Raw genomic sequence first — 23,764 nt, 5'->3', positions numbered from 1 at the left:
CTTTGGAGGAGAGAAGGGGGAAGTAGGGGGAGGACATGGTATAATTGACGAGGTTCTTAATGTTCTACACAGCAGCAGCCAGCAGAGCCTATAGAGAAGTCTATGAAGGCTGTATATCATGTTGCAGGGACTGACTCTCCCTATACAGAATATCTTTAGTGACTTCGTCAAGAGGTTTGGACCTTTTGGCATAACAGTTAAGTTGCTGCCTTGTTAGTCACTGGACCAGGGTGGTTAAAGTCACGGTTGGGGCTACCCCTTGAATTCGCTACATTGGTGTCAGAAATGGCGGGTGAGGCAGTCGGAGAGCTGTGTACATGTGAGGGACTTGGTATAGAGAAGCATGGGGACACACTCTCCCAAAGGAAGGGGGTAATGGTAATGTAGCAACTTTAACCCAACATGTAACAACCTTATCAAGAGGCTTGGACCTCTTGGCATAAATGGTTAAGGTGTTGGCTTGACAGTCGCAGGACTGGGTTTGAGTCCCGGTCAGGGCTACCCCATGGATTTGCTATATTATACTCCAGCACCTTATTTCATGAATATACACATACCACCCCACAAAACTAGGCTACTTTAGGCCTTTCATATTACAGCACAATATTATGGTAACAACAAAATTGTATTCACTATTTAAATTTGATATAACCATATATTAAGGTGAGGAGGAGTGGAAAATAGTTCCACTGTTGATACGCAGCCCAAAAGTGTCCTCCAAGTTGTTAGTTGCCGAGTTGAACTTGGAACTGTTGCAATAATTAATTCTAGAGGAATTCTCTATGGGAATCGTATGCATTAGGAATTCTAAGATATAGGCCCAATTATTTGGTCTGTACGGCGTCTAGCTCTATTAATGCGGCACGTTCCCGTTTTCGCTGTTTTTAGAACGTAGTGCCAATTAATTAGCCTAGGCTACTTTCAATTTTGTTATACAGAAAGCGAAAGTAGAATTGCTCAGATCGAACGATTCACTTCGTCGACGCATTGCTGTACAGGTAAGAAAAACACTAATATACATGTAATACTAATTTGGAAACCTTTTTGATAGGACTTGGCTGAAACTAAACTAATATTTATTTTGTTTCTGTCTGTTATGGTTATGCCATTGTCTGTGGTCCATACAGTTTCATGTTTAGCAGCTGTGTATAATGTATAAGACATAAATTAAATGCGTAATTTCTAGCGTAATTTAAATGTAGGCTACAGTAGGCTATATCTGTTAGGGTCCACTGTAGGGATAGACAGGGATGATGAGATCAGAATGCAGTGTTGAAAAAAATACCCAATTGTCATAATTGAGTAATAGTAAAGATACCTTAAAATTGCACTATGCAGATTTCGCTCCGCCATTTCCTGGTTGCTAAAACTCTATTTTTCCTAATTTCAGTTTATGCGACAAAATAAGCTAGTATAGTGTAGATAATAATTGTACCATCCAAACCGCTGTGAAATATATTTTCCATAACCAAACATATTGCTGTTTCAGCTGTTTGAAGCTGGTGTACAAACCGAAAGACAAAGACCCAAAAACGAAACTTAAGAACGGAAGGCATAGAAATAACAGAGTGACCACTTTAGACTTGTTTTCAAGTAACATTATAGATCTATGACTCACATTTGTATGTGAATTTGGTCGGTTGCCCAAAAAGTTACATATTGCCACTTTAAAGCACTTTACACCAATGCCAGGAAGTAGGCCTACACTTAGCAGCCAACTCAAATCATTTTACACCGTTCCATTCAAGTTCTATTTGGCTCCCATATACACCATGAAGAATATTTTGTTTTGACTATCCATTTAATTTCATTCTAGGATGTCGGTGACGTTCTTTGGCTGGGACGTGGTGTACGATGACGGATCCCTGGTGTCAGAACTGGGGGCGGAGCAGGAGCCTCAAAAGGGGGATGCTTACACTATGTACCATGGCACCAATGTCCAGACTGCTCGGCTCATCATCACCAATGGCTTCCGCCAGTCCCCTGATGGCATGCTGGGCCCCGGTGTGTACGTGAGCCGCAACCAGCAGAAAGCACAGCGCTACCCGCTAAAAGCCCCCCCCTCCGACCGTGTGGTGCTGCAGCTGCGTGTTAATACTGGCCGCGTGAAACGCATCGACAAAGACAACCACCCTATGCAGAAGAGCTGGAACGCAGCAGGGTACGACACCGCGTGGGTTCCCCCCAACTGTGGCATGCACTCCGTGCCCAGCGGCCTGGAGGAGGACTGTGTGTTTGACCCCCAGCGTGTTGTGGTCACTAGCATCGCCAAGGCGCCCAACCCCACCATCCTGGCTGAGCTAACGCAGCTGGTATCACAGAAGCGGGCTGGGACTGGAAGGGGTGGAGACATGAAGGTTGCGGTGGCTGGGGGTGTGTGTACCCTGTGCAGGAGGAAAACCACACCAGATCACACACATACGCTGCACCCGTGCTGGGGCTGCGGACAGAACATCTGCACCCTCATGACCAAACACACCTGCTCTGCCAGTGCCTGACGGGGGTGGGGGGGGGGGGGTTAGAAGACAAGGGGTAGCATTGATCAGCAATTTTTCATAGGGCAGTGATGTGTCATGGTCTAATAGTCTTCGGTGGTGTGTTATTGCATACACGTATCTCAGGGACCTAATATTTTTTATCCTGTAAAATATATGATGTACATCATGTGGCCAGAATGTATCTCCTGAACAAACCTTTTATCTCCACATGTAGGCTTATGTTGCATGTGGATGATTATGGTGTGCTATTTTGGTGCACAATGATGTGCCAGAGGGGATCAATGAAGACACATAGCATGTTCTTGTACTGTACCAGTCAAAAGTTTGGACACACCTACTCATTCAAGGGTTTTTCTTTATTTTTACTATTTTCTACATTGCAGAATAATAGTGAAGAGTGTTAAATCAAAATATAGTTTCATGAAATTCTTCAAAGTAGCTACCATTTGCCTTGATGACAGCTTTGCACATTCTTGGCATTCTCTCAACCAGCTTGATGAGGTAGTCACCTGGAATGCATTTCAATTAACAGGTGTGCCTTGTTAAAAGTTAATTTGTGGAGTTTCTTTCCTTCTTAATGCATTTGAGCCAATCAGTTGTGTACCACCCCTGTATACAGAAGATAGCCCCTATGAGGTCATATTATGGCAAGAACAGCTCAAATATGCAAAGAGAAACTACATTCCATCATTACTTTAAAACTTGAAGGTCAGTCAATCCGGGAAATGTCAAGAACATAAACATTTTCTTCAAGTGCAGTCACAAAAACCATCAAGCACTATGATGAAACTGGCTCTCATGAGGACCGCCACATGAAAGGAAGATCCAGAGATACCTCTGCCACAGAGGATAAGTTCATTAGAGTTACCAGCCTCAGAAATTGCAGCCCAAATAAATGCTTCACAGAGTTCAAGTAACAGACATCTCAGCATCAACTGTTCAGAGGAGACTGTGTGAATCAGGCCTTCGTGGTTGAGTTGCTGCAAAGAAACCACTACTTAAGGACACCAATAATAAGATGAGACTTGCTTGGGCAAAGAAACATGATCAATGGACATGAGACCGGTGGAAATTTGTCCTTTGGTCTGATGAGTCCAAATTTGAGATTTTTAGTTCCAACCGCCATGTCTTTGTGAGACGCAGAGTAGGTGAACGGATGATCTCTGCATGTGTGGTTCCCACTGTGAAGCATGGAGGTGCTTTGCTGGTGACACTCAGTGATTTATTTCGAATTCAAGGCACACGTAACCAGCGTGGCTACCACAGCATTCTGCAGCGATACACCATCCCATATAATTTGCGCTTAGTGGGACTATAATTTGATTTTCAACAGGACAATGAACCCCAAACACACCTCCAGGCTGTGTAAGGGCTATTTGACCAAGGAGAATGATGGCATCAGATGACCTGGTCTCCACAATCACCCGACCTCAACCCAATTGGGATGAGTTGGACCACAGAGTGAAGGAAAAGCAGCCAACAAGTGCTCAGCATATGTGGGAACTCCTTCAAGACTGTTGGAAAAGCATTCCAGGTGAAGCTGGTTGAGAGAATACCAAGACTGCACAAAGCTGTCATCAAGGCAAAGGGTGGCTACTTTGAAGAATGTACAATATATTTTGATTTGTTTAACAATTTTTTGGTTACTACATGATTCCATATGTTATTTCATAGTTTTGATGTCTTCACTATTATTCTACAATGTAGAAAATAGTCAAAATAAAGAAAAACCTTTGAATGAGTAGGTGTGACCAAACTTGACTGGTACTGTATATCGGCCTTTCTATTCCTGCAGTATCACTATGCATATTTTCACTATGTAATATTGTCTTCTTCTTGAACTGCCCTGTTGGTTAAGGGCTTGTAAGTAAGTCTACACTTGTTGTAGTCGGCGCATGTGGCAAATAAAGTTTGATTTGATCCATTTCATATGGAATACATGACCTCCAAAGTAAAAATGCTTTTTCCTCATAGCTATACGTAAGAAAACCACAAACGCTATGGCAGTGGTTACATTATATAATTTGGCTGTGTTGCAATGTGTGACAGCATTCACATGAAATAAAGAAGCGACAATTCTAAAAGCAGGTTTAGGACGGCAGCATAATTTCCTTCAATTATATTTATTGCTTATTTTCAGAGAAAGCGCCTTGTTTTAAACACAATTTCCTCAGTATGCACGGTGCAAACTACACTGGAATCTAAGGAGTTTGACACCCAGTGGCGTGTGATGTGATTTCAACCATCTTTACTCTTCAGTCCTGACTCATGGGCAGGCTTAGAGCATATACATCAAGGGTGGCCTTCCGCACCAGTGGGTTGGCTTTGAGCGCAAATTAAAAATGTTATTAAGTGATACATCTTTTGTCTTAAGGCGACACCCAAAAGCAGATATGTTAATATAGCTCATGCTCTGAAGAAGGCACTTTCCTACATGATAAACAGCATAGTGCAATAACAAGATGACAAAGCTTACATTCTTAACTAGCCAACTACAGAATTGAAACACTATCTTGTTTGTCTGTCAATATCACAAGTGTTAGTCAAGGCATTTAGTAACTGATCAGTTAAATATGGGTTAACTAGTGAGCATTCACCAGAAGCTGTAGGGAGACCATACATATGTTTTGGAATTGAGTTATTTTTTTCTGGTCAAAAGTGCTGAATCTGAAGGTGTAGGTTTGGGTGCAATCAAATGTATCCATTTGTTTGTTGACTGAATGTGTTTGTAGTACTGTGAGTTGCCACTGTAGAAATTAACTTAAAGCTACAGAATGCACCTCTAAGGATTTGAAGTTAAACTGTTAAACCCTGGAAGTAAAACATTGTGACAGGAATGTGTTCACTGCTTACCACTACCTTGCCTCCCTTCTACCTACATAAAGAATACCCTTTGAACATCATGGCAGGATATACAGGAGTGGTCATCTCATGCATACGATCATCCATAGGCGACAACATAACCTATGCATGATATGACCACTCCACATCCTGCCGCGTTGCTCAAAAAGTTTCAAGATACCATTTTCAGAGGGTAGTGTTTTGACCCTCAGTGCCTCCTGTTGGTGTTATTCCCAAATCTCAATATCCCATAGTAAGAACTGATTGCCTAAACTAATCTATTGCATACAAATACCATAAGTACAGTAAACGTTTGACATGATTGTGAAAGACAGAGACAGCACAAGAGTCAGGCAGTGAAGGAGATACATTTTTGACTTCAGGTCATGCATTGTTTGCGGAGTGAGTGGCTGGCTGTGGATGGAGCTGTGCTGTCCCCTGGTAGTCAGGCAGTCTGTAGTGGGCAGTCAGCAAGAGGTGAGCCGTGTGTGGAACTCCAGCAGTCTGCCATCTCCACTGGCTTTGGCGTCATCCACCAGGGTCTAAAGACACACAAAGTAAAACTGCTGAATAGGAACACGTTTTAAGGGATGTATTCACTGCGTACCACTACCTTCTACCTACATGCAGCATACCCTTTGAACAGCGTAGCAGGACATAGAGTGGTCATCTCATGCATACGATCGTACATAGACAACACACCCTATGCATGATATGACCACTGCCACGCTGTTCAAAAAGTTTGAAGATACAATCTTCAGAGGCTAGTGTTTTGACCACCTGACCCTCCTCATCCTCTGAGACATTAGGCTAATGATCTTCTGTTACCTGATTGGCAGTCCCTAGCTAACTGCTGCTACCTCAGTGCATCCCACCTGGCTGGCCTGCTCCTTATTGAAACAGTACACCTGACCTCAACTGTGCTCCCTGCTTTGACAGACCAAGCAATCAATACACAGTAAATATACTACCTTCTCCTGTATTAAATATGGCATCTCATTTTAACCACAAATACTGTTACGTTAGTCTTTTTAAACCAATCACACATGAATACTTGTATACTTCTTGGAAATCTTTTGGCTGTAATTGGTTCATTCTGTACTCACGTCCATCAGCTCCAGGTCGTCTTTGGCATGCAGGTGGCGTAGGAGGTACCAGCGAGCCACACACGCCACCGTCTCTGGGCAACCCTGGGAGGGGAAGTACACCAGCCTCTCCAACAGACGCCTCGTCTCCCTGGACCACAACAACAATCAGAGCAATCCGACTCAGACGACAGGAGAATTGTTTGCACCGGATATGCACAGGCTTTTACTATTGTGAATGTGTTATGAAGTTGTATCACACAAGAATAAGCAGTCTGGTAATATCAACTGTACTGTTGAACACATTCATTGAAGATTTGCTGTCATGGTTTGAGGGGCAAGAATATGAAATTGAGATTATGGGTGCATCCCAATAATATCTCCTTTATCCTGAAGTGTACACTCATTCACTACTTCCCATAAATCCAAAAGCATTGGCTTGGTGGAGACATTGGCTAGTGGGAGTTTTCACCATATTCCTGATTCCTAACTTGAAAGGAAGTTACTGGTAAAGAAGTGAATAAGTCCACACTTTGGGAGGAAGGAGATAATTGGGACATCGCCAGCCACTCTGATGAGTGTAGCAGGGGTTCCCACCTGGCGCCCATCTTGGTGGCAAAGTGTAGCAGGGCCTGGACAAGGAGGGCTACAGGGGAGGGGCCCAGCTTCAGAGCCTCAGTGGTCGCCTCCAGAACCAGCTCCTTCCATTCATCACCAGGGACTTTCGCCTGAAACACACAAGAAAAAAAATAAAACACATTTCATACCTCCCATATAGGTGAGCAGAAGGTGAATGTCCCTTGAAGCTTTATACCTGTAACTACATTAACGAAAAAGACAATGCAATGTTCCACTGTTTAATCAAGGAATTGTCTAATCTGGAAGGCTTTGTCTGCAATCTAATTTGGGCTCAGCAGGTACTGAGACAGATAATTACCACCCCACAGGAAGAGAAACGTTCATACCCCTCTCTCACCAAGGTTCACTATGCCTCTTAAAAAGTCTCACAGCCATAGCCGCGGGAAGATGTTTGGTTTATTTTTTTCTTCCCTACGCTACAGACTGCTATATTGGTCCACTAATACAGGTCTAGTAAAGGCCCATTGAACTACTTTAGTGGGACATTTGATTCCTTTTTTAATTTTTATTTTCAGGGGGTGCTGCAGCACCCTCAGCACCCCCTACTTCTCACGGCTATGCTCACAGGCCTGATACATAACCCAAACCTCCCATTTTAGAGCTGGACATACACTGGGGCTGTTGAAAGGGACAATGAATACCCTTGGTGCTGTTTGCATTTCTACTTGGCTTTGATCAGTGGTCCCATCATTGTGTGTGTGTCATTCCTCACTAACCTGCCGTCTGTGTTCTGTTGGTCTCTGTATTTGGAGGATGGGCCCCTGTGCGAGTGTGTTAGCAACTGACTCAATACACCGGCTACCTTGGTTTAACCACATTTCAGACTTTTTTAGGACTAAGGGTTCACATGTCAAGGATCACTTGTGTAATTTACTGGAATACAAAACAAACTCTGCATTCTTGACTTGTCATGGATGTGTAAATAACTGTACTGCTCCATGACATTTAACATCCCATGGTATTCCAGAAACGCCATCAACAAAATCCTATAATAAGTTCAATATTAAATATTACAGTAAGACACCACCATGTTGAATCAATCATCCCCACCATGCCCAGTAGGGCTAGTCCCAGAGGGAGACTCACCATGCCCAGTAGAGCTAGTCCCAGAGGGAGACTCACCATGCCCAGTAGGGCTAGTCCCAGAGGGAGACTCACCATGCCCAGTAGGGCTAGTCCCAGAGGGAGACTCACCATGCCCAGTAGGGCTAGTCCCAGAGGGAGACTCACCATGCCCAGTAGGGCTAGTCCCAGAGGGAGACTCACCATGCCCAGTAGGGCTAGTCCCAGAGGGAGACTCACCATGCCCAGTAGGGCTAGTCCCAGAGGGAGACTCACCATGCCCAGTAGAGCTAGTCCCAGAGGGAGACTCACCATGCCCAGTAGGGCTAGTCCCAGAGGGAGACTCACCATGCAGAGGCTGAGGGCCAGCAGGGCTAGGCGCAGAAGACATGCCATTTTCCCACTGTGGAGGTCAAGCTGGGAGGCCAGCTGCAGGCTTTGTCTGTAGGCCATTACTGCCTGTACCAGCAGACCCTGGGTACGATACACCTCCGCCAGCCACTGAGAGAGGAGGGGGGAGACAAGTGAGGGAAGAAGGCTGCGAACATACAATACTTTACAGACATCCAGGCCAATATCTTAAACCCCCCCAGTCAGCAGTGTGTGTGACTCACGTGCCAGGCGGCCACTGAGGTGTGATTGGCTAGGACGGCACTGCTGAGCTGCTCCAGGACGGAAGCTGGCAGGGCAGTACCGACACTGGACAGGAGGAGGTGTTCACACTGCACCTGCCTCAACAGCAGGACTACAGCGGGGTGCTCAGGAGACACACTCAGGACCTGGGAGAGAGGGAGGAGAGACAGGGTTAGAGGATGACACTTCAGAATTGTCGACCATGAAAAGCATTTCCAAACGACTTGGGCCAGATGGAGAGGGAGAATTGCAGGAGAGGAGGAACACCTTCAGGAGATCAAACATGAAAACTCCTTCACTTTCAAATTAGACTCAAGAGCTCAGAGAGATGTATGACGGATGTGGTTTGGAAGTGCTGAGCGTATAGGGGACGTATGACTGTTGCATGTACAGGGTGTATTTGTATTTCTTATGGATCCCCATTAGTTCCTGCCAAGGCAACAGCTACTCTTCCTGGGGTTTATTATGGGATCCCCATTAGTTCCTGCCAATGCAGCAGCTACTCTTCCTGGGGTCCAGAAAAATTAAGGCAGTTTATAACATTTTAAAAACATTACAATACATTCACAGATTTCACAACACTGTGCAGATTTCACAACACACAGGCCCCTACTACTACATATCTACAGTACTAACTCCATGTGTATGTGTGTGTATAGTGCGTATGTTATCGTGTGTGTGTGCCTATGTTTGTGTTGCTTCACAGTCCTGCTGTTCCATAAGGTGTTTTTTAATCTGTTTTTTAAATCTAATTTTACTGCTTGTATCAGTTACTTGATGTGGAATAGAGTTCCATGTAGTCATTGCTCTATGTAGTACTGTGCACCTCCCATAGTCTGTTCTGGACTTGGGGACTGTGAAGAGACCTCTGGTGGCATGTCTTGTGGGGTATGCATGGGTGTCCGAACTGTGTGCCAGTAGTTCAGACAGACCACTCGGTGCATTCAACATGTTAATACCTCTCATAAATACAAGTAGTGATGAAGTCACTAAAATCTCTCCTCCACTTTGAGCCAGGAGAGATTGACATAAATATTATTAATATTAGCTCTCTGTGTACACATCCAAGGGCGAGACGTGCTGCCCTGTTCTGAGCCAATTGGAATTTTCCTAAGTCCTTATTTGTGGCACCTGACCACATGACTGAACAGTAGTCCGGGTGTGACAAAACCAGGGCCTGTAGGACCTGCCTTGTTGATAGTGTTGTTAAGAAGGCAGAGTAACACTTTATTATGGACAGACTTCTCCCCATCTTAGCTACTGTTGTATCAATATATTTTGACCATAACCGTTTACAATCCAGGGTTACTCCAAGCAGTTTAGTCACCTCAACTTGCTCAATTTCCACATTATTCATTATGAGGCATAGTTGAGGTTGAAGGTTTGGAGAATGATTTTCCCCAAACACAATGCTTTTAGTTTAGAAAATATTTAGGATTAGCTTATTCCTTGCCACCCACTCTGAAACTAACTACAGCTCTTTGTTAAGTGTTGCAGTCACTTCAGTCGCTGTAGTAGCTGACATGTATAGTGTTGAGTCATCCGCATACATACACACTTTGGCTTTACTCAACGCTACCCTGGGGAATTCCTGATTTTACCTGGATTATGTCTGAGAGGATTCCATTAAAGAACACCCTCTGTGTTCTGTTAGAGAAGTAACTCTTTATCCACAATATAGCAGGGCGTGTAAAGCCATAATACATGCGGTTTTCCAGCAGCAGACTATGATCGATAATGTCAAAACGTGCACTGAAGTCTAACAAGACAGCCTAACAAGACAATCATTTGATCATCAATTTCTATCAGCCAATCATCAGTCATTTGTGTAAGTGCTGTGCATGTTGAATGTCCTTCCCTATAGGCATGCTGAAAGTCTTGTCAGTTTGTTTACTGTGAAATAGCATTGTATCTGGTCAAACACAATTTTTTCCAGAAGTTTACTAAGGGTTGGTAACAGGCTGATTGGTCGGCTATTTGAGCCAGTAAAGGAGGCTTTACTATTCTTGGGTAGAGGAATGACTTTAGCTTCCCTCCAGGCCTGAGGGCACACGCTCTCTAGTAGGCTTAAATTGAAGATGTGGCAAATAGGAGTGGCAATTTCATCTGCTATTATCCTCAGTAATTTTCCATCCAGATTGTCAGACCCCGGTGGCTTGTCATTGTTGATAGACAACAATAATGTTTTGATAAATGTGTATAGTGCAGTGTCTGGTAGCTCCTCATTACACACCACAGACCAGCAAATATTCTTTACATCATCAACATATGAATCACTACAAAACTTATTGTATGACCTCTTATACACTATATTAGGCCCAGCCTTTGGAACAGTGGTTTTCCTAGATATGGCTATTATATTTTTTTGTAACTACCCTGGTAGGTTGACTGACAACCTGAACCAGGTTGCAGGCACTGGTTACAGTTTCTTCTTGAGTGGGTAGCTTGAGTGCCAGTCAATATTTTATAAAAAAAAATATATATATATATAAAAAAAAAATTAAAAAAAATAAATAAATTTAAAAAAAAAATCACCCAGAAAATATACTTCTCTGTTGATATCACATACATTATCAAGCATTTCACACATATTATCCAGATACTGACTGTATCTGCCTGTACTCACCTAAAGACCACAAGAATGGGCTTTAGGTGATGCAGATGAACCTGTAGACATATTACTTCAACAGTATTTAACATGTGTGTGTGTGTGTGTGTGTGTGTGTGTGTGTGTGTGTGTGTGTGTGTATATATATGAGGGTTTTGACGGTGTGTGTACCTGAGAGCAGAGGGCCTCAGCCTGCTCTAGCTGGCCTCCACTTGTCAGTCCTGTCACTGCCTGCTGCAGCACCCAACCCTCCAGAGCCTGGGCCAGAGGCTGTTCCACCTCCTCCACATTCCGCACTGCACACACACAGAGAGAAAAAGGTTAAAGAAAAGGTAAACACACGGAGTGAGAGAAAAAGTCTCACATTTAAATACTTTCTTTCGGTCTAAAACTTAAACAATGCTACACGTCTTTGCTACACATGTACACATAGTCACACACATCTCAGACCAGTGCTGACCTACCTTTCTCTGACACCACGGCCATGAGCACCTGCTCCAAGCCTCGTCTGCCAGGCGTGGAGCCAGAGAGGGAGCAAGCTGTGTTCTCTGTGTGACAAGCAGCCATTAGCCCCGCCCACATCGCCGGGTCATCTGACAGACAGACGGGGAGAAGAGAGGCGCATGTTACATCAGGGAATCCATACACAGTGTCCATACACAGTCTTAAAGGGATTGAGGCTTTGTGTGTAGATGTTTATGTTGGAAAAGGCTGTGTGTGATCATCATGGCCTTACCGGGGCAGAGCAGCACAGCCCTCTGCATGGTCTTCAGGGCGTTCCTGCTGTGGTCTTCTCCAGAGTGCCTGCCACAAGCCAGCTGGTTCACTCCACTGTACAGCAGTGCCCTCTGCAGCCACACACAGGTAGTGGCAGGCAGCACACCCACACACAGGGACAGAATAGACACAGTGAGAGGGAGGGGATTAAACCGTACCGAGAAGATCAGTGGTGACATTTGGGGGGTGTCAAGTAGAGACGAATGGTAGTGTTGAGGCGTGCACACGTACCTTTCCTTGGGTCATGCTGGAGAGACACGCCACATGGCCTGCCACTGCACCTCCCTGGAACACACAACACAAGCAGATCAAATACCAGCTGAGAGAGAGAGAGAGAGAGAGAGAGAGAGAGAGAGAGAGAGAGAGAGAGAGAGAGAGAGAGAGAGAGAGAGAGAGAGAGAGAGAGGAGAGAGAGAGAGAGAGAGAGAGGAGAGAGAGAGAGGAGAGAGAGAGAGAGGAGAGAGAGAGAGAGAGAGAGAGAGAGAGAGAGAGAGAGAGAGAGAGAGAGAGAGAGAGAGAGAGAGAGAGAGAGATATATATAGATATAGATAATGGCTGAGGTGACATACCTCGGCCTTCCTGGGGTAATACTGTGGCACCAGTCTAGAAAGCAGGGCCCACAGGGAAGGGTTGCCAGGGTTACTGCACCAACACGACAAGAAAACGTGTTACTATCTGTATCTACATACCTACTCATATGTTAGAGATTCTAGCGCTTCCTTTAATCCTAAACTACAGGACCAGTCAAAAGTTTGGAGACAGCTACTCATTCAAGGGTTTTTCTTTATTTTTACTATTTTCTACATTGCAGAACAATAGTGAAGACATCAAAACTATGAAATTTCACATATGGAATCACATAGTAACCATAAAAGTGTGAAACAAATCAAAATACATTTTATATTTGAGATTCTTCAAAGTAGCCACCCTTTGCCTTGATGACAGCTTTGCACACTCTTGGCATTCTCTCAACCAGCTTCATGAGGTAGTCACCTGGAATGCATTTCAATTAACAGGTGTGCCTTGTTAAAAGTTAATTTGTGGAATTTCTTTCCTTCTTAATGCATTTGAGTCAATCAGTTGTGTTGTGACAAGGTAGGGGTGGTATACAGAAGATACATCCTTGCCAAATAGGGCTGTCTGTTACAGAGTTCAAGTAACAGACATCTCAACATCAACTGTTCAGAGGAGACTGTGTGAATCAGACCTTCAAATTTCTGCAAAGAAACCACTACTCAAGGACACCAATAAGAAGAAGAGACTTGCTTGGGCCAAGAAACACGAGCAATGGGTATTAGACCGGTGGAAATCTGTCCTTTTGTCTAATGAGTCCAAATTTGAGATTTATGGTTCCAAACGCTGAGTAGGTGAACGGATGATCTCCGCATGTGTGGTTCCCATCGTGAAGCATGAAGGAGGTGATGTGATGGCGCTTTGCTGGTGACAGTGTCTGTTTTATTTAGAATTCAAGGCACACTTAACCAGCATGGCTACCACAGCATTCTGCAGCGATACGCCATCCCATCTAGTTTGCACTTAGTGGGACTATCATTTGTTTTTTAACAGGACAATGACCCAAAACATGCCTTCAGCCTATTTGACTAAGAAGGAGAGTGATGGAGTGCTGCATCAGATGACCTGGCCTCCACAATCACCCGACCTCAACCCAATTGAGATTGTTTGGGAAGAGTTGGACCGCAGAGTTAAGGAAAAGCAGCCAACAAGCGATCAGCATATGTGGGAACTCTTTCAAGACTGTTGGAAAAGCATTCCAGGTGAAGTTGGTTGAGAGAATGCCAAGAGTACAAAGCTGTCATCAAGGCAAAGGGTGGCAACTTTGAAGAATCTAAAATATGATTTGATTTGTTTAACACTTTTTTGGTGACTACATGATTCCATGTGTGTTATTTCAATGTAGAAAATAGTCAAAATAAAGAAAAACCCTTGAATGAGTAGGTGTCTCCAAACTTGACTGTTACTGTATAACTTCTTATGGATGGGTGGCAGTATTGAGTAGCTTGGATGAAGAAGGTGCCCAGAGTAAACTGCCTACTACTCAGTCCCAGAAGCTAAGATATGCATATTATTAGTAGATTTGGATAGAAAACACTCTGAAGTTTCTAAAACTGTTTGAATGATGTCTGAGTATAACAGAACTCATATGGCAGGCAAAAACCTGAGAAAAAAAATCCAACCAGGAAGTGTGGAAATCTGAGGTTTGTAGTTTTTCAAGTGATTGCCTATCCAGTATACAGTGTCTGTGGGGTCATTTTGCACTTCCTAAGGCTTCCACTAGATGTCAACAGTCTTTAGAATGTTGTTTCATGCTTCTACTGTGAATGGGGAGAGAATAAGAGCCATTGGAATCAGATGACTGAGAAAATGACATGAGCTCAATCGCGCGCGCTCCTTTGAGAGTTAGGTGTGTTCCTTTTCATTTCTGAAGACAATGGAATTGTCCGGTTGGAATATTATGGAAGATTTATGATAAAAAACATCCTAAAGATTGATTCTATACATCGTTTGACATGTTTCTACGAACTGTAATATAACTTTGTTGACTTTTCGTCTGAACTTACTGAATTTACTGCGCGAGCACAGTGCATTTGGTATTTGGACATAAAGGATGGACTTTATTGAACAAAACAAACATTTATTGTGGAACTGGGATTCCTGGGAGTGCATTCCGATGAAGATCATCAAAGGTAAGTGAATATTTATAATGGTATTTGTGACTTCTGTTGACTCCAAAATGGCAGGTATCTGTATGGATTGTTTTGATGTCTGAGCGCTGTACTCAGATTATTACAAAAGTTTGCTTTCGCCGTAAAGCTTTTTTGAAATATGACATAACGGTTGCATTAAGGAGAGGTGTATCTTTAATTCTGTGCATAACACTTTTTTATATTTTATCAAAGTTTATGTTAAGTATTTCTGTAAATTGATGTGGCTCTCTGCAAAGTCACCAGTGGTTTTGGAGGCAAAACATTACTGAACATAACGCGCGAATGTAAACTGAGATTTTGGGATATAAATATGAACTTTATCGAACAAAACATACATGTATTGTGTAACATGAAGTCCTATGAGTGCCATCTGATGAAGATCATTAAAGGTTAGTGATTAATTTTCTCTATTTCTGCTTTTTGTGACTCCTCTATTTGGCTGGAAAATGGCTGTATGTTTTTTTGTGACTAGGCGCTGACCTAACATAATTGTTTGGTGTGCTTTCATTGTAAAGCCTTTTCGAAATCGGACACTGTGGTTGGATTAATGAGAAGCGTATCTTTAAAAATGGTGTATAATACTTGTATGTTTGAGGAATTTTAATTATGAGATTTCTGCTGTTTTGAATTTGGCGCTCTGCACTGTCGCTGGCTGTTGTCATATCGATCCCGTTAACGGGATTTCAGCCGTAAGAAGATAAGGGACCTTGATGCTACTCAAGGGAAGGGGGATGGAATAGTTCTGTAGTACAGGCCGGGATTAGGGGTCAACATTGAGACTTGGGTTGCATACACTAGGAACCAAATGGAGCCAAGTGGGCTGAAACGTGGAGGTAACTACCTGGACCTACCTAGTATTTGGTCCAATAAGAAACTAGTTTTCATTGCAAAACGTTTTCCTACACCCTTGGCAGTGGTGTTAAGGTGTACCTGTGGACGGCCCTGGAGGCCTCTCGCTGCACAGCGCTGAAGTTGCCCTGCAGGGCCAGCAGGGTGCAGGTGAGCAGGCAGCGTTGCTCCACAGCAGCCCCAGTGGCCCTGCCCTGCTTCAGCAGCTCAGTGAGGGCCGCGCTGGCCAGCGTGCTGTCCCCATGGACCAGCCCCAGAGCACACAGGCACAGCAGAGACTCTGGCACAGGTTCCTTCAGCATGGAGCTACGGACACCACACACAAAGAGACAGAAACACACAGGTTTAGTCATTTAGGTCTTCAGTGTGTTTGGGAGAAGTGTGGAAGCAGTGGTGCGTCAGGGGGAACTGACCATTTGAAGAGCAGTGTTTTAGCGGAGTCCATGTTCCCCAGTCTGTGCTGCAGCAGAGCCAGAGAAGTCAGAATGTAGGCCTTCTCTTTCTCAGTGGTGGCCACCATCAGAGCCTTCTCATAGGCTAGGAGACAGGGCAATGTTGAAAGGCATCCAAACATATAAAAATACAACCCCCCCCCGACACTGAATGAGCCACTCACCACTGATGCTCTCTGGGATGAGTCCTGCTCTGCAGTAGGCCAGCGCCAGGCCTGCCAAGTCGTGGAGCACCTCTAGAGATGTGGAAGAGTAAACGCGCACCGCCTCCTCCCATTGGCCTGTGTTGCTGAGGGGTAGAAACACCACACTTACACTACAAAACCAGTTTTTTGAGATCTTTCAATCATTTCAGAACGTCTGTACGAGGACAAAGTGTTGTGGTACCAGAGGGCCCGGCCATAGCTTCCCAGGGAGAAGGCCAGTAACTCCACAGAAGGCATCGCCTGCAGCAACTCCACAGCTCTGAGGAGAAGAGGAAGAAGTCGAAACATATGGCATTAGTGAATTACTTCATGAAAAACAGAAGAGATTCATTTCCTATTTAAGACATTCATTTTCTATTTAACCTTTCATTTAAATAGCAAGTAGAGGCGCACTGTAACACACAGACACACACAATCCATTTCCAGACACACACCTCTGGTAAGCCAGCACTGCCTGCTTCTTTAGCTGCAGGTGCTCGTTGAGGAAACCCAGCATGACGAAGGCATCAGGGTCTGTCTGGATACGCTCTGACAAGACAGAAAGAAATGAACCATTTCCCTTTAGGCTCTTACAGCTAATTTCTAAATTTTCACAATCAAAGACAGAAGATGCACAAGGTACAACAATCTCAAGTTTAGCCAATTATGGCATAAGAAGGCCATTGTAAGAAAGCTTGATTGATGACCACACACCTGTGTACTTGCTCAAAGCCACCTGAGCAGCAGACACCGCGTTCATCTGGACGATGTTGTAGCGATAGAGCTCAGAGTCCCTGTTACTCTTATCCAGCAGAGTGGCACAAACCCAGTAAGCATAGCCCTTTACCCCCTCCGTCTAGGTGTGTATGTGGGGGGGGGGGGGGGGGGTCGAGAGAGAAAGGAGAGAGAGCGAGGAAAGAGTAGAGAGCCCAAGAGCGAGAGAATAAAACAAGACAGGATAACAGAATAGCAGACAATGAGATGCTATAACATCATTCCAATAGGTCTCAGCTGAGGACCACCAACAGTAGCCTAAATGGAGGAATGAATTGACATACGTGTGTACTGAGCTCTGTGGTGTGTCTGAACAGGTCCATGGTATCATAACTGCCCACCATCTCTGCAATAAGGGCCTGGTACAAAGAAGTAGAAAACGGGATATGGGGAGCAAAGTGATCGACAAGAGGAGAAAAAGAAAGGGATAGGAGGTTAGAACATGTCTGTATAACATTGAGCAACACTGGCTTGCATGGTTATGGTCCCTGGTGCCTTGTAGGCATGTCACAAGATACCTGTCCAATCCAGCAGTTGACATACAGTGGTTCCAAAGACTGGGCGATCTTAAAGGCTTCATGGGAGAGCTGGGAAAGCAATGGAGCAGGATTGTTAACTAACAGGGGAATGAAGCGAATAATAAATAACACACACTATGGAAGTTGATGCTTTCAATAAACATCAGTAGATAGAATCACAATCAAGTTAATTTACCAGAAATTAGACATTTCTAATACAATGAACCTGACAGTAATGAAGACATAGGAATTTACACGGTCTAGAGGACACATACCTCAACACTGTCTTTCTTCAGATACAAAGCACCCAGGTTTGTCCAGGCAACAACATTCTAGATTGGGAGGACATTTATTTTTAATAGACACACACATAACTACACTGGGGACCAGTATGTTTAAAGAGACTGGCCTTTCAGCAATCTCAACGTTCAATATGCAGCTCGATTTATGGCAGAGTTGCTGATTGGTTGTTAAACATAACAAATAATTCCATGACAACGTATGGACTCTGGAAGATATAATTAAAAATTCTAACAAAGTTGTTGTATTTTGAGGCTTAAAACCAGAGCCGAGACGTTTTGTGGTCGGAATTGCAGGATGTATTTACTTAGAGAATTTTGACATGAGCTAGCAGCTTTTCACAGACTGGTCTGGAGAAACAAAAAACTATACCAACATGTTCTGTGGAGGAAAAAAGTGATGAGTTCCAATATGTGCCTAATCGTTGTGATTGGATGATAGTTTTGAGGGTTATCGAATCAGGATCAATTCCTCTGTTCTACTCAAGCTCATTAATGATAGAATGTTCATATTTGAAGATGGCAGAAAAGCCAGTCTGTTCAGTGTGACAAGGAGTGGCAATGAGTGGAATGAAAGCAGCTAAACAGACTGGTACCCAGACTAAGACATAAGAGATGATTCAATGAAAAGTGAGTACCCAATAGTGTGTGATGTGTTGTACTTACATTGGGTTCCACTTGCACTGACTTAATGAAGCTGTGTTGGGCAAGGGCATAGTTCTCAAGTCCTGAAAAGGAAGAGTAAACAGCCATTCTTATGTTATAAACAGACCTAAAGACATGGCAACAACATCCCATAGCTCCACCAACATCCCATAGGCTCCCATCAACCAGACAAAAGTTTAAAAAAAACTTGGGTTCAGCCAATTACAGAAATGTCAAAAAAAAATTGTGCCAAGGAGTGTAATGATAGCAGAAACAGACTGGTACCCAGGCTACATCTTTCTACCTTTGCTCATGGCGACCACTCCCAGGGCGTTCCAGTAGCTATGGTTACTACTGTTCAACATGATGGCCTTCTTCACACACTGAGGAGAAGAGAAAGAGTGTGTTACATTGATATTGTATGTTAACTACGAAAGGTGTTGGTGTTTAACTCCAAGAATTGGGCTAAATACATCTCTTTCAACTCTTCCTCCCCAGACAATTGAGTGTTCTGCCCCATCCTGCCATCCATCCAGCCATCCATCCTGCCATCCATCCTGCCATCCATCCTGCCAGGTGAGTTTTGTACCTGCAGGGCCTTCTCCAGCAGCAGTAGCAGGGTGTTGTGCTCCATCTCCTGAAGGCAGGGGGGCAGACAGGCCTGGTGGTAGTAGTTGAGACCCAGGTCATACCACAGGCTGGAGCTCTCAGGCATCAGCTTCAGAGCACGCCCATAGCATCTGTACACAAAGACATTATTCCTGATTCATCTTACAGTGTAGACCAAACCTAAAAATCATGACACCAGATTGGGTTCCTCCTACCCAGTATCCATTAGCCTTGAGATAGCGTTGTCCTGTGTATTCAAATCACGTGGCTTCTATCAGAACACTAGCGACTAGCCGGGGTTGACGCCTCACCTCTCCCCCACTCGGAGGGTGTGTCCCTGGTTGAGAAGGTGGCCCTGGTCTGGGGGTTGTAACCCGGCCAGGGGTCCTGGCACCACAACGCGGGCCCTGTTGGGGGCCACAGTGCTGACTGAGGTGCAGGCGTCTCCCAGTAACTTCCACAGACAGGACAGGTCTGGACGCAGCTCTACAGCCCTGGGAGTGGACAGACACAGGCGAAGGGGTTGTTAAGTACAGTCAAGTGTGTTTTTGTATACATTTTCACAGCAAAATCATTTTTAATAGTGAAAAACAAATCATGTGTTGAGGCCCTTGACTTTTGTTTCATGAGCAACTTGAGAAACGATGTACGTTTAAAGTCCTCACATTACATGAAAGCAACAAGGCATTTATCAAATGTAATACTGGTAGCCCAAGTCATTCTCATGAGCAAAGTGCCCTTTGATACCATAGTGTAATTTTATTATGGACCCAATTAATTCCAATTCTCTCTGATCGCCGATGGTGAGTTCAAGTAATCCTATTCAATGAGCTGCCTCTCTGGGAATGCTGAGTGAAGTGTCTAACCTGAAGAGGTACTGGATGGCCTGCTGGATGACGTCTATGGCTCCTCCATCTCTATAGTCCTCCATCAGGCCTCTGGCCAAGGACAGCAGACACTCCCCAAGGCCTGAGGGGCAGCACGCACACACATGGAAATGATCGCAATGCTTGGGGCTGGTGGTACAGTTGAAGTCGGAAGTTTACAAACACCTTAGCCAAATACATTTAAACTCAGTTTCACAATTCCTGACATTTAATCCGAGTAAAAATTCCCTGTCTTAGGTCAGTTAGGATCACCACTTTATTTTAAGAATGTGAAATGTCAGAATAATAATAGAGAATGATTTCTTTCAGCTTTTATTTCTTTCATCACATTTCCAGTGGGTCAGAAGTTTACATACACTCAATTAGAATTTGTTAGCATTGTCTTTAAATTGTTTAACGTGGGTCAAACGTTTTGGGTAGCCTTCCACAAGCTTCCCACAATAAGTAGGGTGAATTTTGGCCCATTCCTCCTGACAAAGCTGGTGTATCTGAGTCAGGTTGCTAGGCCTCCTTGCTCGCACACGCTTTTTCAGTTCTGCCCACACATTTTCTATAGGATTGAGGTCAGGGCTTTGTGATGGCCACTCTAATACCTTGACTTTGTTGTACTTAAGCCATTTTGCCGTAACTTTGGAAGTATGCTTGGGGTCAGTGTCCATTTGGAAGACTCATTTGCGACCAAGATGTAACTTCCTGACTGATGTCTTGAGATGTTGCTTCAATATATCCACATAATTTCCCTTCCTTCATGATGCCATCTATTTTGTGAAGTGCACCAGTCCCTCCTGCAGCAAAGCACCCCCACAACATGATGCTGCCACCGCTGTGCTTCACGGGTGGGATGGTGATCTTTGGCTTGCAAGCCTCCCCCTTTTTCTTCCAAACATAACGATGGTCATTATGGCCAAACAGTTCTATTTTTGTTTCATCAGACCAGAGAACATTTCTCCAAAAAGTACGATCTTTGTCCCCATGTGCAGTTGCAAACAACAGTCTGGCTTTTCTATGGTGGTTTTGGAGCAGTGGCTTCGTCCTTGCTGAGCGGCCTTTCAGGTTATGTCGATATAGGACTCGTTTTACTGTGGATATAGATACTTTTGTACCTGTTTCCTCCAGCATCTTCACAAGGTCCTTTGCTGTTGTTCTGGAATTGATTTGCACTTTTCGCCCCAAAGTACATTCATCTCTAGGAGACAGAACGCGTCTCCTTCCTGAGCGGTATGACGGCTGCGTGGTCCCATGGTGTTTATACTTGCGTACTATTGTTTGTACAGATGAACGTGGTACCTTCAGGCATTTGGAATTTGCTCCCAAGGATGAACCAGACTTGTGGAGGTCTACAATTTTTTTCTGAGGTCTTGGCTGATTTCTTTTGATTTTCCCATGATGTCAAGCAAAGAGGCACTGAGTTTGAAGGTAGGCCTTGAAATACATCCAGAGGTACACCTCAAATTGACTCAAATTATGTCAATTAGCCTATCAGAAGCTTCTAAAGCCATGATATCATTTTCTGGAATTTTCCAAGCTGTTTAAAGGCACAGTCAACTTAGTGTATGTAAACTTCTGACCCACTGGAATTGTGATACAGTGAATTATAAGTGAAATAATCTGTCTGTAAACAATTGTTGGAAAAATGACTTGTGTCATGCAAAGTAGATGTCCTAACCGACTTGCCAAAACTCTAGTTTGTTAACAAGAAATTTGTGGAGTGGGTGAAAAATTTGATTTAATGACTCCAACCTAAGTGTATGTAAACTTCCGACTTCAATTGTATGTGATGGCTGGGATTCAAGGAAAGGTCATCCTCCACCATGATCCATTCAGAGCTTCTGGACATACTGTAATTAGTGTATGCTGTCAGACTGTCACAGTTGCAACAGAACTGAGAACAAAATGGTCTCCAAATAAGGTCTTGCCAGGGACCTATTCACCTTGGAATAGACACCAAAAAAGGACAGGGGGCACACACACACGTGTGCACGTTCAGACACACCCCTACCTTTGAGTGCAGGCACATAGTCTTCCCGGGCTATGATCTGCAGGTACTCTGCAGCAGCCTCTTTGAACTTGCCCAGGGTCTGTTTGATGGCAGCAGTCTGGTAGAGGCTGTATATGGAGGAGGGGTTGAGCAGCTGGGCCTTGGCAAAGGCCTTCAGGGCCGACGTGAAGCTCCGGCGGTTCAGGTAGGCCTCGCCCAGACATTCCCAGCACACCCAGTCCTGGGGGTCAGCCCTCAGAGCAGCCTGCAGACTGACATAACACATCAATGAGTGTGTGTATGTATGTTCGTATGTGGTGTCAGAGACTATGTTCAAATGAGTGGTCGCGTCAGGGGTCTTACTCTGCACAGGCCTGGGGGTGCTGGCCCACCTTCAGGTGGTAGAGGCCTCGTCTCATCCAGGCCCACTTTGCTGAACCAGGGGTGGCTCTCTGGATCACTGACTGGAGCACAGCCAGGGCAGTGTCCTGGGGAAGGCAGATCGAGGGAACAGGGACAGATGCTTGACACAGCAGCATAGATTATAGTGCAATCCAATGTCCGTAGTCTACACTAGCAAGAGAAACATTTCATCCAGGCACAAAATCAACTGAATCAAACCGTTAGGTAGGCCTAAGTGATATTGATATTACAGTTGAAGTCGGAAGTCTACATAGACTTAGGTTGGAGTCATTAAAACTAGTTTTTCAACCACTCCACAAATTTCTAATTAACAAACTAGAGTTTTGGCAAGTCGGGTAGGACATCTACTTTGTGCGTGACACAAGTAATTTTCCAACAATTGTTTACAGACATATTATTTAACTTATAATTCACTATATCACAATTCCAGTGGGTCAGAAGTTTACATACACTAAGTTGACTGTGCCTTTAAACAGCTTGGAAAATTCCAGAAAATGATGTCATGGCTTTAGAAGCTTCTGATAGGCTAATTGACATCATTTGAGTCAATTGGAGGTGTACCTGTGGATGTATTTCAAGGCCTACCTTCAAACTCAGTGGCTCTTTGCTTGACATCATGGGAAATCAAAAGAAATCAGCCAAGACCTCAGAAAAAAAATTGTAGACCTCCACAAGTCTGGTTCATCCTTGTGAGCAAATTCCAAACGCCTGAAGGTACCACGTTCATCTGTACAAACAATAGTACGCAAGTATAAACACCATGGGAACACGCAGCCGTCATACTGCTCAGGAAGGAGATGCGTTCTGTCTCCTAGAGATGAACGTACTTTGGTGCGAAAAGTGCAAATCAATTCCAGAACAACAGCAAAGGACCTTGTGAAGATGTTGGAGGAAACAAGTACAAAAGTATCTATATCCACAGTAAAACGAGTCCTATATCGACATAACCTGAAAGGCTGCTCAGCAAGGAAGAAGCCACTGCTCCAAAACCGCCATAAAGAAGCCAGACTACGGTTTGCAACTGCACATTGGGAAAATTATCGTACTTTTTGGAGAAATGTCCTTTGGTCTGATGAAACAAAAATAGAACTGTTTGGCCATAATGACCATCGTTATGTTTGGAAGAAAAAGGGGGAGGCTTGCAAGCCAAAGAACACCATCCCAACCGTGAAGCACGGGGGTGGCAGCATCATGTTGTGGGGGCGCTTTGCTGCAGTTGGGACTGGTGCACTTCACAAAATAGATGGCATCATGAGGAAAGGACATTATGTGGATA

General features: G+C 44.2%; 2 protein-coding genes across 2 annotated transcripts in view; one reads left to right on the top strand and one right to left on the bottom strand.

Annotated features, from left to right (window-relative positions):
* Window positions 1-717: 717 nt before the first annotated feature.
* Window positions 718-4,441, top strand: gig2p (grass carp reovirus (GCRV)-induced gene 2p). Its single transcript, XM_014172332.3, has 2 exons — window positions 718-998; window positions 1,817-4,441. The coding sequence occupies exon 2, from the start codon at window positions 1,818-1,820 to the stop codon at window positions 2,496-2,498; it is 681 nt and encodes a 226-aa protein (XP_014027807.1). The 5' UTR covers window positions 718-998; window position 1,817; the 3' UTR covers window positions 2,499-4,441.
* Window positions 4,442-4,583: 142 nt separating this feature from the next.
* skic3 (SKI3 subunit of superkiller complex) overlaps window positions 4,584-23,764 on the bottom strand; it is a 30,800-nt gene continuing 11,619 nt past the window's right edge. The window contains exons 16-41 of the mRNA XM_045706640.2: window positions 22,429-22,553; window positions 22,087-22,337; window positions 20,067-20,169; window positions 19,512-19,694; window positions 19,181-19,331; window positions 18,896-18,974; window positions 18,613-18,674; window positions 17,923-17,979; window positions 17,648-17,716; window positions 17,414-17,488; window positions 17,070-17,211; window positions 16,811-16,904; window positions 16,558-16,635; window positions 16,335-16,459; window positions 16,132-16,255; window positions 15,800-16,024; window positions 12,713-12,785; window positions 12,375-12,428; window positions 12,103-12,214; window positions 11,831-11,959; window positions 11,538-11,662; window positions 8,740-8,904; window positions 8,474-8,626; window positions 7,022-7,152; window positions 6,446-6,575; window positions 4,584-5,881 (exon numbers count right to left, since the gene is read on the bottom strand). Coding sequence (XP_045562596.1) covers window positions 5,807-5,881; window positions 6,446-6,575; window positions 7,022-7,152; window positions 8,474-8,626; window positions 8,740-8,904; window positions 11,538-11,662; window positions 11,831-11,959; window positions 12,103-12,214; window positions 12,375-12,428; window positions 12,713-12,785; window positions 15,800-16,024; window positions 16,132-16,255; window positions 16,335-16,459; window positions 16,558-16,635; window positions 16,811-16,904; window positions 17,070-17,211; window positions 17,414-17,488; window positions 17,648-17,716; window positions 17,923-17,979; window positions 18,613-18,674; window positions 18,896-18,974; window positions 19,181-19,331; window positions 19,512-19,694; window positions 20,067-20,169; window positions 22,087-22,337; window positions 22,429-22,553 — 3,090 coding nt within the window. The 3' untranslated portion in view covers window positions 4,584-5,806. The remainder of the gene's footprint in view (window positions 5,882-6,445; window positions 6,576-7,021; window positions 7,153-8,473; window positions 8,627-8,739; window positions 8,905-11,537; window positions 11,663-11,830; window positions 11,960-12,102; window positions 12,215-12,374; window positions 12,429-12,712; window positions 12,786-15,799; window positions 16,025-16,131; window positions 16,256-16,334; window positions 16,460-16,557; window positions 16,636-16,810; window positions 16,905-17,069; window positions 17,212-17,413; window positions 17,489-17,647; window positions 17,717-17,922; window positions 17,980-18,612; window positions 18,675-18,895; window positions 18,975-19,180; window positions 19,332-19,511; window positions 19,695-20,066; window positions 20,170-22,086; window positions 22,338-22,428; window positions 22,554-23,764) is intronic.

Source organism: Salmo salar, chromosome 24 (assembly GCF_965601325.2).
Source record: "Salmo salar chromosome 24, fSalSal1, whole genome shotgun sequence".
NCBI lineage: Eukaryota > Metazoa > Chordata > Actinopteri > Salmoniformes > Salmonidae > Salmo > Salmo salar.
Note: the sequence above shows the minus strand (reverse complement) of the source record. Positions and strands in the feature narration are given on the sequence as shown.